Source organism: Rhinolophus ferrumequinum, chromosome 27 (genome assembly GCF_004115265.2).
Source record: "Rhinolophus ferrumequinum isolate MPI-CBG mRhiFer1 chromosome 27, mRhiFer1_v1.p, whole genome shotgun sequence".
NCBI lineage: Eukaryota > Metazoa > Chordata > Mammalia > Chiroptera > Rhinolophidae > Rhinolophus > Rhinolophus ferrumequinum.
The window spans coordinates 6,442,226-6,454,898 of NC_046310.1; the positions used below are offsets into that span (position 1 = coordinate 6,442,226).

At 37.7% G+C, this 12,673-nt stretch overlaps 1 protein-coding gene across 5 annotated transcripts in view; it reads left to right on the top strand.

Moving 5' to 3' along the window:
• BRINP3 (BMP/retinoic acid inducible neural specific 3) overlaps nt 1–11,974 on the top strand; it is a 263,548-nt gene extending 251,574 nt beyond the window's left edge. For 3 of the 5 annotated variants that reach the window (XM_033099868.1, XM_033099869.1, XM_033099867.1), the window contains one exon: nt 10,175–11,291. In XM_033099868.1, coding sequence (XP_032955759.1) covers nt 10,175–11,291 — 1,117 coding nt within the window. Of the gene's footprint in view, nt 1–10,174 lie in introns of all 5 variants that reach the window. The other 2 variants (XM_033099866.1, XM_033099870.1) reach the window with 2 other exon arrangements.
• The last annotated feature ends 699 nt before the right edge of the window (nt 11,975–12,673 follow it).

Below are 12,673 nucleotides of genomic sequence, written 5' to 3' on the forward strand. Positions count from 1 at the left end.
CCTGATGTAGTCCCAATTAACATTGATTTTTGCCTTTGTTGCTTGTGCTTTTGGTGTGATGTCCAAAAAAGCGTAAGGAAGACCAGGGATTAAATTTCAGTTCTATCACTGACTCGATGTTTGACCTTGAAAAATGTCTAGGTATTTAAGCTTTGCACAACTCACGCACACCCTTATCTAGAAATTGTAGTAACAAGGGTCCTTACTCAGGGAGTAGTTAGAATTATGAAGACTAAATGATATAATACCCGAAAAAACACTGTGTACACAATAACCCCTCAACGAATGCTCCCATCAACAAATACTTTCTTTAGAATAGGACATATCTCTTCAACTGCGTCACTCACTTTTGTATTGTCCTTATGCAAGCTAAAATTATTGGCAGTAAATTCAAGTTCATAAATTAGAATGCATGTATGTTTTGGTAGGTCTATAGATGTGTACCTACATGCACATGTGGTGTGTGTGTGTGTGTGTGTGTGTGTGTGTGTGTGTGTGTACACACGCACCATTAGGCAACTCATAGCCTAGGAAACTTTGACAAGGACGTTCTTTTTCTCAGCATGTGAAATTATCTCCATGAGTGACACTGTTGTGTGTCAGGAGTACCTCGTGAGCCCCAGGCCACATGGCCAAGGCGGAGAAGGCCAGAGCAGTGCAACTGCAGGGGAGCGAGTGACAGAATATCATTTGGTATTCTCTCTCTCTGACTGAGCTGATAATCAGTGTAGGACTTCTTAAATGGCTGTGGGTCCTCAGTCCCAAATTCATACTTAGTTTAAAGTATTAGGGTCCCAGAAGAACAAATGTATGACGGCTGAAATGAAATGCCTATCAAAAAAAATAATTCAACTTCGAAAAGATACTGAAATTATATTGTTTAGATTTTAAAATTCAGGGCCACATGACACAGATTTGGAGAGCAATAAAAGATTAGAAGGCGGGATGGATAAGGGACCATTGAAATAAGATTATTAGTGCTCAGAGGGGATTTAACCAAGAGAAGAGGTCATTGGTTTTGTATTCACATATGTTCTAATGCCTCAATGTAAACTGTTACACGTCAGAATATAGGACCTGGATCTTAGTGATATTATTTTGGCTGGTTTTTGAGTTTCAAAAGAATCACTAAGCGCCCATATGTGTACTTTTAGATGTAGTCTTGATAGTGCTGTCAGTAACTACATGTATTTTGATAAAGGTGAAATGTAGACATACAGTGTAATATGCATGTCAGGCAGGAATTGTTGAAGATAAAATGAAATTTTCCATTCTGTGGAGGAGAAAGCATGTGTAATAAACTGTATGGAATGATATTTCTCTAAAGGATAACAGGAGTAATAACGATAATAATAACTCGGCATAAATATTTCCATTTATTTCCCACTTATTTTGTGCAGGCACTTTTTAAGTGCTTTTCCTGCAATTGTACTTTTCTTTTTCAACAACCTATATTTTATGAGATGACTGAAACTAGACTCAAAGTTGATGGCTTGGCTCCCAAAAAGAGATTGAAGATATTTGTTTTTTAAAGTTTCAAAATAAAATTAAAAAAACAAAAAACTTCATGGTCTTTTGGGTAGAGGGAAAATCTGTATACCATTGGGAAATGTGTTCCATCTTCTACTTTGCTGCCTTCGCCAAAGATTTTACCAGGAGTAAAGAAAAGGACGATTCTTGAATTTCTTTTTCCTTGAAAAATCGATTCCCTCCTTGAGAAATACAGTAAAATAGTTGACAGGTAGAAAGGTAGTAGGGAAGGAAGACTAAGCAGCAGCCAGGGAGGAAATCCATGTTCTAGCTCTTCCATCCCAGGGGACGGGGCTTTGACAGAGCACGGTTAGCAAAATTCATCCACGGCAAGCTGAAATGCACGAAGCCAAAACACATTCCTTCAGAAAGGCATCTGCAGGGACGTGCAAAGGATGGGAAAATACTGAAAGCTGGAAAAGCCATTGCTTTTGTAAAGCGTCCAAATGATTCTTTCTGTAGAGCGCCCTAGTTTCGTGAGATCTGCCTTTCGCCTTAGGTCTATTTATTTCATTGTTTCTGTCTCTTTATGATATGAAAACATGATAAGAGCTTACGTTGAGAAATGAATTGGTTCAGGGAATGGATGCTTCAGTTTCAGGGAAGAAAATGTGATTTTCAATCCAGATATGATATATTTTAGATTCTTTATTAGGTAGACATAAGTAGAACTGCAGAAAGAAAGAGGGAGAGAAATGGGGGAGAGAGGGCGCGAGAAAGGAAGTTGGGACTTAGGTCTTCACAACTGTTGTAAATGTGTAGTTTAGGACTTTACATTTCACTTACACAATTATTGATTAAATGTTCCTTTAATTCATGTATTCATTTAATTCAACATTCAGTAAATATTAAAGGGCTGTTATCTCTGGGCATTCTACTAGGCACTGGATCTATAGCTATAAACAAAACATACAGGATTCTGACAAGCTGGATGCTATATTTAATGGGAGAAATGGAGTATAAACAAGTAAGTACACGAGAATATATTTTAAGTGGAAAAAGGCACTATGAAGAAAACTAAGTAAATGTTGTAAGTATGAATAAAGGGCTTATTCAATTAATTTGGGGAAACTGGAGAGCTTAGTTATATTGCGAGGGGAAGACGGGCAGGGATCTATATATTACTGCACAGTTCTGAGTACCTTAATAAATTGTTTTTATTGATTATTTACAGATTAATATCTGTATTTTACCAGTGCTCAGCATATACAAATTCTTGTTTGTTTCAGTCTATCTTTCTTTGTGTATACACACACACACATATATATATAATTTTTTTAAATTACATTTATTAGGGTGACAATGGTTAGTTAAGTTACATAGATTTCAAGTGTATATTTCTATATTACATCATCTATATATCACATTGATTTCACCACCCAGAGTCAGTTCTCCTTCCATCACCATATATTTGATCCCCTTTTCCTTGTTTTTTTTTTTTTTAAAGAGTTTTTATTGGCAAAGGGGAACAGGATTTTATTGGGGAACAGTGTGTACTTCCAGGACTTTTCCAAGTCAAGTTGTTGTCCTTTCAGTCTTAGTTGTGGAGGGCACAGCTCAGCACCAGGTCCAGTTGCCATTGTTAGTTGCAGGGGGCACAGCCCATCATGCCTTGTGGGAGTCGAACCGGCAACCTTGTGGTTGAGAGCCCGCGCTCCAACCAACTGAGCCACCCAGGAGCTCAGCAGCAGCTCAGCTCAAGGTACTATGTTCAAGCTTTAAAAAAAAAAATAAACGTTTCATTTTTAACTCTCTTGCTACTTCTGGGTTCTGACAGTACAGAAGCAGAAGTTGCAAAATATTCTTTATTCTTCCCCTCTTTTTAAAAATTGCTAAAGCATCTAATTTCAATCAGTGACTTCCAAATAGTCAATCCTCTAATATAATGTAGATTTCGTATCCCTCGTGTGTTTGTTATTTTTTAATATTGATGGAAAGATTGAATTAAAAATAATGGAGGGGTGGACAGGTGGCTCAGTTGGTGAGAGCCCAAGCTCTGGGCAACAGCGCTGCTGGTTCGCTTTCCACAAAGGCCAGTGAGCTGCGCCCTCCACAACTAGAATGAAGACGAGCTGCAGCTGAGCTGCTGATACTGACTCCCAGGCAGTCGGAGGGCTCATTTGGCTGCAACTAAGATTGAACACAGCACTTTGAGGTGAGCTGTTGCTGAGCTCCCCGGTGGCTCAGTTGGTTAGAGTGTGAGCTCTCAACCACAGGGTTGCCGGTTCAACTCCCACAGGGTGTGGTTTTTGTGTGTGGTGGTTTTTGTACGGCGCCCCCTGCATCTAAGATTGAACATCACATCTTGACCTGTGAGCTTCCAAGCGGCCGGGTGGCTCAGTTGGTTAGAGCGCGAGCTCTCAACCACAAGGTTGCCGGTTCAACTCCCGCAGGGGCTGGTTTGTGTGCCGCGCCCCCTGTGACTAAGGTTGAACACAGCACCTTGAGCTGAGCTGTAGCTGAGCTCCCGGTGGCTCAAGTGGTTAGAGCACGGGCTCTAACCACAAGGATGCCGGGTTCAATGCAGCAGGGGGATGGTTTGTATTGTGTGTGCCCCCTGCGACTAAAATTGAACACGGCACCTTCCCTGGCTGAGCTGCCCGGGCCCGGGGTGGCCCAGTTCCTGGGCTCCCGGGTGGCTCCCCTCCTGCTCCTGCGCGGCCTGGTGGTCACCAGTTGGAGCATTTGCTCTCAAAGCCACCAAGATGGGATAGTAGGCCCCTCTGAAACTAACCGCGACTTAATTAAGGTTGAAAGGATAACATGCAGCTGATGTAGGATAACTTGCAGCTGATGTCCTGGGAAAAACACAAACACACTGTTTTGTTGTTATTACCCAACCCCGATGGAAGACATGCAGCACATGTGTGAAATCATGTGTGAAATCATCCAACCTAGAAATGAAGCTAGAAACTAGAAATGAAGCTAGAAATGAAAGAACCTAGAAATGAAGCTAGAAATGAAACGAACCTAGAAATGAAACTAGAAATGAAAGAACCTAGAAATGAAGCTAGAAACTAGAAATGAAGCTAGAAATGAAAGAACCTAGAAATGAAGCTAGAAATGAAACGAACCTAGAAATGAAACTAGAAATGAAACGAACCTAGAAATGAAGCTAGAAACTAGAAATGAAACGAACCTAGAAATGAAGCTAGAAACTAGAAATGAAACGAACCTTAGAAATGAAGCTAGAAACTAGAAATGAAAGAACCTAGAAATGAAGCTAGAAACTAGAAATGAAACGAACCTAGAAACTAGAAATGAAAGAACCTAGAAATGAAGCTAGAAACTAGAAATGAAGCTAGAAATGAAAGAACCTAGAAATGAAGCTAGAAATGAAACGAACCTAGAAATGAAACTAGAAATGAAACGAACCTTAGAAATGAAGCTAGAAACTAGAAATGAAAGAACCTAGAAATGAAGCTAGAAACTAGAAATGAAAGAACCTTAGAAATGAAGCTAGAAACTAGAAATGAAAGAACCTAGAAATGAAGCTAGAAACTAGAAATGAAAGAACCTAGAAATGAAGCTAGAAACTAGAAATGAAACGAACCTAGAAACTAGAAATGAAAGAACCTAGAAATGAAGCTAGAAACTAGAAATGAAGCTAGAAATGAAAGAACCTAGAAATGAAGCTAGAAATGAAACGAACCTAGAAATGAAACTAGAAATGAAACGAACCTTAGAAATGAAGCTAGAAACTAGAAATGAAAGAACCTAGAAATGAAGCTAGAAACTAGAAATGAAAGAACCTTAGAAATGAAGCTAGAAACTAGAAATGAAACGAACCTAGAAATGAAGCTAGAAACTAGAAATGAAACGAACCTTAGAAATGAAGCTAGAAACTAGAAATGAAAGAACCTAGAAATGAAGCTAGAAACTAGAAATGAAGCTAGAAATGAAAGAACCTAGAAATGAAGCTAGAAATGAAACGAACCTAGAAATGAAACTAGAAATGAAACGAACCTTAGAAATGAAGCTAGAAACTAGAAATGAAAGAACCTAGAAATGAAGCTAGAAACTAGAAATGAAAGAACCTTAGAAATGAAGCTAGAAACTAGAAATGAAACGAACCTAGAAATGAAGCTAGAAACTAGAAATGAAACGAACCTAGAAATGAAGCTAGAAATGAAACGAACCTAGAAATGAAACTAGAAATGAAACGAACCTTAGAAATGAAGCTAGAAACTAGAAATGAAACGAACCTAGAAATGAAGCTAGAAATGAAACGAACCTTAGAAATGAAGCTAGAAACTAGAAATGAAACGAACCTAGAAATGAAGCTAGAAACTAGAAATGAAAGAACCTAGAAATGAAGCTAGAAACTAGAAATGAAACGAACCTTAGAAATGAAGCTAGAAACTAGAAATGAAACGAACCTAGAAATGAAGCTAGAAACTAGAAATGAAAGAACCTAGAAATGAAGCTAGAAACTAGAAATGAAAGAACCTTAGAAATGAAGCTAGAAACTAGAAATGAAACGAACCTAGAAATGAAGCTAGAAATGAAACGAACCTAGAAATGAAACTAGAAATGAAACGAACCTTAGAAATGAAGCTAGAAACTAGAAATGAAACGAACCTAGAAATGAAGCTAGAAACTAGAAATGAAACGAACCTTAGAAATGAAGCTAGAAACTAGAAATGAAACGAACCTAGAAATGAAGCTAGAAATGAAACGAACCTTAGAAATGAAGCTAGAAACTAGAAATGAAAGAACCTAGAAATGAAGCTAGAAACTAGAAATGAAACGAACCTTAGAAATGAAGCTAGAAACTAGAAATGAAACGAACCTAGAAACTAGAAATGAAAGAACCTAGAAATGAAGCTAGAAACTAGAAATGAAACGAACCTAGAAATGAAGCTAGAAATGAAACGAACCTAGAAATGAAACTAGAAATGAAACGAACCTTAGAAATGAAGCTAGAAACTAGAAATGAAACGAACCTAGAAATGAAGCTAGAAATGAAACGAACCTAGAAATGAAACTAGAAATGAAACGAACCTTAGAAATGAAGCTAGAAACTAGAAATGAAAGAACCTAGAAATGAAGCTAGAAACTAGAAATGAAACGAACCTTAGAAATGAAGCTAGAAACTAGAAATGAAACGAACCTAGAAACTAGAAATGAAAGAACCTAGAAATGAAGCTAGAAACTAGAAATGAAACGAACCTAGAAATGAAGCTAGAAATGAAACGAACCTAGAAATGAAACTAGAAATGAAACGAACCTTAGAAATGAAGCTAGAAACTAGAAATGAAACGAACCTAGAAATGAAGCTAGAAATGAAACGAACCTAGAAATGAAACTAGAAATGAAACGAACCTTAGAAATGAAGCTAGAAACTAGAAATGAAACGAACCTAGAAATGAAGCTAGAAATGAAACGAACCTAGAAATGAAACTAGAAATGAAACGAACCTTAGAAATGAAGCTAGAAACTAGAAATGAAACGAACCTAGAAATGAAACCAGAAATGAAAGCTAGAAATGAAGCTAGAAATGAACCTAGAAATGAAACTAGAAATGAAATGAAGCTAGAAACGAAGCCAGAAATGAAACAAACCTAGAAATGAAACAGACTGAAGAATACAATTTATATGTGAAATCATCCAAACTAGAAATGAAAGGATATGTTCTGGCTTTTATTTACAGATAGGTTACATGTGAAATCATCCATACTAGAAATGGTATGTTCTGCCTTTTATTTACAGATACAGAAAATATTCATTATAAACAATTTAGGTTCAAATCTTCAAGCAAGTGAAAACTTATAAGTTTTTAATTCAACATTTTCCTTCTAAAAATTATGTTTCCTAAAGGATTTTATGTGTTGAAATATGAATCTTCTTTCTGCCATTCATTTTATGTCCTCACGGGTTCTTGATAAGACAGCATCCTTGGTAAGAAAGGCTGAGAGAGGGGTAAGAGAAAAAGAGAGAGAGAGATTTTTAAAATAAACATCACTCCTGGTCAAGTATTTATTACCCTCATTCCTATCCATATTTCATGAAATTAGTCATTGGTTTAGCATGAAAACACACTTGTAAAATTATACCAGAAGTCCCTTTTATAAACGCAATGTCATTTACTACATTAACACTTTTTTTTTTTACAGTTTTTCTAAGTTATTTCTTTTTACAAATCAAAAATACACTAAGACATTTAAATAGCATATGAAAGTTTTATATTCTGATTTTTACCACAGTTAAAAATGAAATATAAAGTTTTACACCCATCGTTTTGTTGCATTATTTTAATGTTTTTCTAAAAAAAAAAAAAAAACCAAAAGATCATTTTCCATTCTTCAACAAGTATAAAATATATGTTTGTCGTATGAGGAAACCCTTCAATAAGGAGTCCAAATTTTATATAGAAATGTGTTCCTTATAATAAAGACCATAATTTTAATCATTAATCCTATCAGTTGAAACATTTATACAACTGTGTTTCCAATCTTTAGTATCTATACATGAACCTGTACTGGGAAATGGGAAAAAAATGTGACTTTCTCTACCTCTGAAAACATGAGTAATTTTTTCACATTTAAATATTGCACATATAAATACATTTATTTATCAAATTGCCAAAATGTTGCAAATATCAATTAACATACAATGCTTTCAGTTTGGATAACTCAGAAACTATCCTCAATTACTTAATACTTCTAGGAGCTTTGTTAAAAAAAGAAACCAAAAGAAAAAGAAAATTATTACTTTTTTCCTTTACAGTTATCATAAAGTAGAAATGTAGAACCTAATATTTCTGAAATTTACAACATGACTGTTGACTAACAATATGACTAAAAAACAATCAAAAAATAGTTGTAAGACACAGGCCTTGTCTCACCTTTGTCTTTGAAAACATCTTGGATATTTTAACTGCCCTCTGTCACATCGCAATCTAAGTTCAGATCCAATAGTAGATAACTGAGCCACATAAGTACCTGTCCTACAAAGAAACTCAGTATATTCGCTACGGAAAATATATCGTCTGTTGTCAAAATCCCATTTCAAGAATAAATAATTCTTTTCCATTTCAATAGAAGATAATGTGCAAGACTCTGAAAAATTAAAAGAAAATTAAGTTGCTACATCTTGGTACTGCCAGGAAGCATTGTGTTGCGTTGACAACCTTCAAATTTCCAGGCATATAGTATCAAGTAAGTTAGATAGAATTAATATTTAAGTCAGAAAATAGGTTCAGAGGTTTTCAAAAACAAACCAGCGGGCCAGCCCAGTGGCTCAGGTGGTTGGAGCTCCGTGCTCCTAACAGCGAAGGCTGCCCGTTCGATTCCCACAGGGGCCAATGCCAGATGGCTCAGTTGGTTGGAGAACAGGCTCTCAGCCACAAGGTTGCTGGCTCAACTCCTCAACTCCCCCAAGGGATGGTGGGCTGCGCACCCTGCAACTAACAATGACAACTGGACCTAGAGCTGAGCTGTGCCCTCCACAACTAAGACTGAAAGGACAACAACTTGACTTGGAAAAAAGTCCTGGAAGTACACACTGTTGCCCAATAAAAGCCTGTTCCCCTTCCACAATAAAAACAAACAAACAAAAAACCAATTACCTGAATGCACAGGCACACACTTTTCCTTTGTTATTTTACCAACATTTTTAAACACACCAAAAAGAGTTTGAATAATGTGGGAAAACGTGAATAGTCAGAGCTTACATTTGCATTACGATTAGCCTGATTTCTGGCTATTAAAAAAATGCTAATGATTCAAATCAAACACAGGAAACTAACACACTTAACTCTTATTAAAAGAACTTGTAGTTGGTTTTAACAAGGTATTTTCAACAATTTTCTTGAGCAGCCTGTAAGAATAAAATCAAACCTGTTTTGATATTTTCCTTCTCAGTGGGTGCTTGTTCTCTCAATGTTGATAAAATCCTAGGATTTAAATACATTGATTGACAATTTAGAGTTGTTTATTTTTCTTTCATTTTTATTTTATTTTCTATTTAGGCTTCCTGCAGCATTAGTGCTCTAAGAACCGAAGGGTGGATGAATGAACATTGCCATTTATATGCTCTAATTCTCTTTTAGATTTTTTTATGACAAGACCACTTTTGTTTCTTGTTGGATATTATTCAGAAGGTGCCAAAACAATATACACACATTTTAAGAAAGGAAAAAAAAAAAACTATTAATATCACGCTGATGGTCACCACTTTGAGCACCTCCTGTAATTTCAGAAGTCAAACGTGACTTGTATTTATCTTGTTATTGGTATATATCGAGTATTACGATTTTAATACCGTTTTCCTCTCTTAAAATGTATATACATTTTGTTGGCACCCTCTGTATATTTACAGCTTCCAAGTACACTAGTGACATGACATGCCCTCTCTTCTGACGGAATTCCCATGCAGTATTCCAGTTCAAATCAAGTATTTCTATCTACGCCTAATCTTGTGCAGTGATGAAGGGAAAAAAAGTACATTCAATAGATACATATTTCTAAAGCCGTTTTCATCATGAATGATATGGATCTTTTATCTCAGCAAAATAACTGACAGGAGATGACCTAAAGAAACGATAGTGAAGCTTTCAGACCTAAGGTTAACTTCATTGCAAAGCCCCCCAAAATGTCCTTGTATTATTAATACAAATTCCTTTTGTTCTGTTTCTTCCTAGAACCTCCACCTACTGGCTCACACGCATCCAGTCTTTTCTCTACTGCAATGAGAACGGCCTCCTGGGCAGCTTTTCCGAAGAGACGCACTCGTGCACGTGTCCCAACGACCAGGTGGTCTGCACGGCGTCCCTGCCCTGCACGGTGGGCGACGCGGCCGCCTGCCTCACCTGCGCCCCCGACAACCGCACCCGCTGTGGCGCGTGCAACGCGGGCTACATGCTGAGTCAGGGGCTCTGCAAGCCCGAGGTGGCCGAGTCTACGGATCACTACATCGGCTTCGAGACCGACCTGCAGGACCTGGAGATGAAATACCTGCTGCAGAAAACGGACCGGCGCATAGAAGTCCACGCCATTTTCATCAGCAACGACATGCGCCTCAACAGCTGGTTCGACCCGTCCTGGCGGAAGCGGATGCTGCTCACCCTGAAAAGTAACAAGTACAAGTCCAGTCTGGTCCATATGATCTTGGGCCTCTCTTTACAGATTTGCTTAACGAAAAACAGCACCCTGGAGCCCGTGCTGGCCGTGTACGTGAACCCCTTCGGGGGCAGCCACTCCGAGAGCTGGTTCATGCCTGTCAGTGAGAATAGCTTTCCTGACTGGGAGCGGACTAGGCTGGACCTCCCGCTGCAGTGCTACAACTGGTCCCTGACCCTGGGGAACAAGTGGAAGACGTTCTTTGAGACCGTGCACATCTACCTGAGGAGTCGCATCAAGTCCAACGGACCCCATGGCAACGAGAGCATCTACTACGAACCTCTGGAGTTCATTGACCCTTCCCGGAACCTGGGTTATATGAAAATCAACAACATTCAAGTGTTTGGCTACAGCATGCACTTTGACCCCGAGGCCATCCGGGACCTGATTTTGCAGCTGGACTACCCCTACACTCAGGGATCCCAGGACTCTGCGCTTTTGCAACTTCTAGAGATAAGAGACCGTGTAAATAAACTGTCCCCACCTGGTCAGCGCCGTCTAGATCTCTTCTCTTGCTTGCTTCGTCACAGACTCAAGCTGTCTACTAGTGAGGTGGTGAGGATCCAATCTGCTCTGCAGGCTTTCAATGCCAAATTGCCAAACACAGTGGATTATGACACGACCAAATTATGTAGTTAACCATTAATGTCAAGCACAACCCAAAATCTTGGAGGAGTTTTTACAGTGCTTTTGTGGAACAGTTTATGTTTGGAAGAGTGAATTTAAATTGTCTTTTCAATATCTGTCTTATACCCGTCAATAACATTGGATGGCAATTTACACACATGAACTTGCTGACAATGAATATATTATACTGCAGTATTGGTTTATGAATGAAATAAATACTGACACCAGTCTAGAAGACATTCTACTTTTTACAATAAATTTCATTTGTAATTTTATATGTTCCGTGGCAATGCTTTTGTGCATTACATCCTCTAGCGGGAACATAAAGAGATACCAATAAAATTTTGTAGCTGAACAGTTATTAAAAAGAAGTGCTGTGGGATTCCTTTTTTCCATGAAATGAGTTCTATTTTGATATAGCTTGTTAGAACCTGGGGAAAATTCACCAAGATTTTTTTAAATGGAAACATTTGAAAGTCCCTTTCAATAGCCTTCAGGGAAAACCCAACCTGGTAGAATACTTAGTAACCAGTTATATTTTTATGGTTAACAGCAAGGTGGAGATGGCATATTCGTTACCTATACTTATAAACCATTTCTAAAAATACCATCGTCATTAAAAGAAACAGAGAAACTATTTCCCAACTAAATATCAGAACATTTGGGCAAACATACAGGAAAGTCGGCATGATTAGAAGCACATCAGAGGAAGTAAACCCTCGTTTCTTAGCAACTTGCCATTCTCCTTCTACAATCTAATAACCGAAAACCGAGTTATTCCAGCACTTTACCAATTTCAATAACATAACGTTTCTAGAATTCACAAATTGTAATGCGTTCGTAAAAAAGGATCAAATGGATCAAATAACTCATTCAAGTGTAAACAGACTTTTTTTTTTGTCCTCTCAGAGAAACTACCATTACTAAAATATATTGTGAAGAGCAAAATCTTTCAATACAAACAAAGTGTACTTTAATGTCTTGGTTTGAAATTTAAGCTGAATCCCCATATCATGCATGGTGTACCATTAGATATACAATTAGTGCTATTTTTTCCTTTGAATTTAAATTGAATTTTTGTTTCAATATATGAATGCTTCTGCAAAGTGTGGTTACGTTATCACTCAGCTCTTATCTAAATATTTCACAAACATTTCCCATCATTTAAACCAACGCACTGTCAAGCCCAGTTTTCCTGCCGAGGTCATGAAGTCATTTCTCAGGGCACAGAGAAAGGAACTCATGACAGGAATAAAAAGAATGCAGCTGCTGACAAAAGCATTACACAGATATTCTGGATTCTTCAGCTGTTTGTTTTCATGTCCAAAGCATTTTAAGAACTAGTAGACAGTTCAGATAAGAAATACATATTCGATCCCCCAGACCAACGCAGT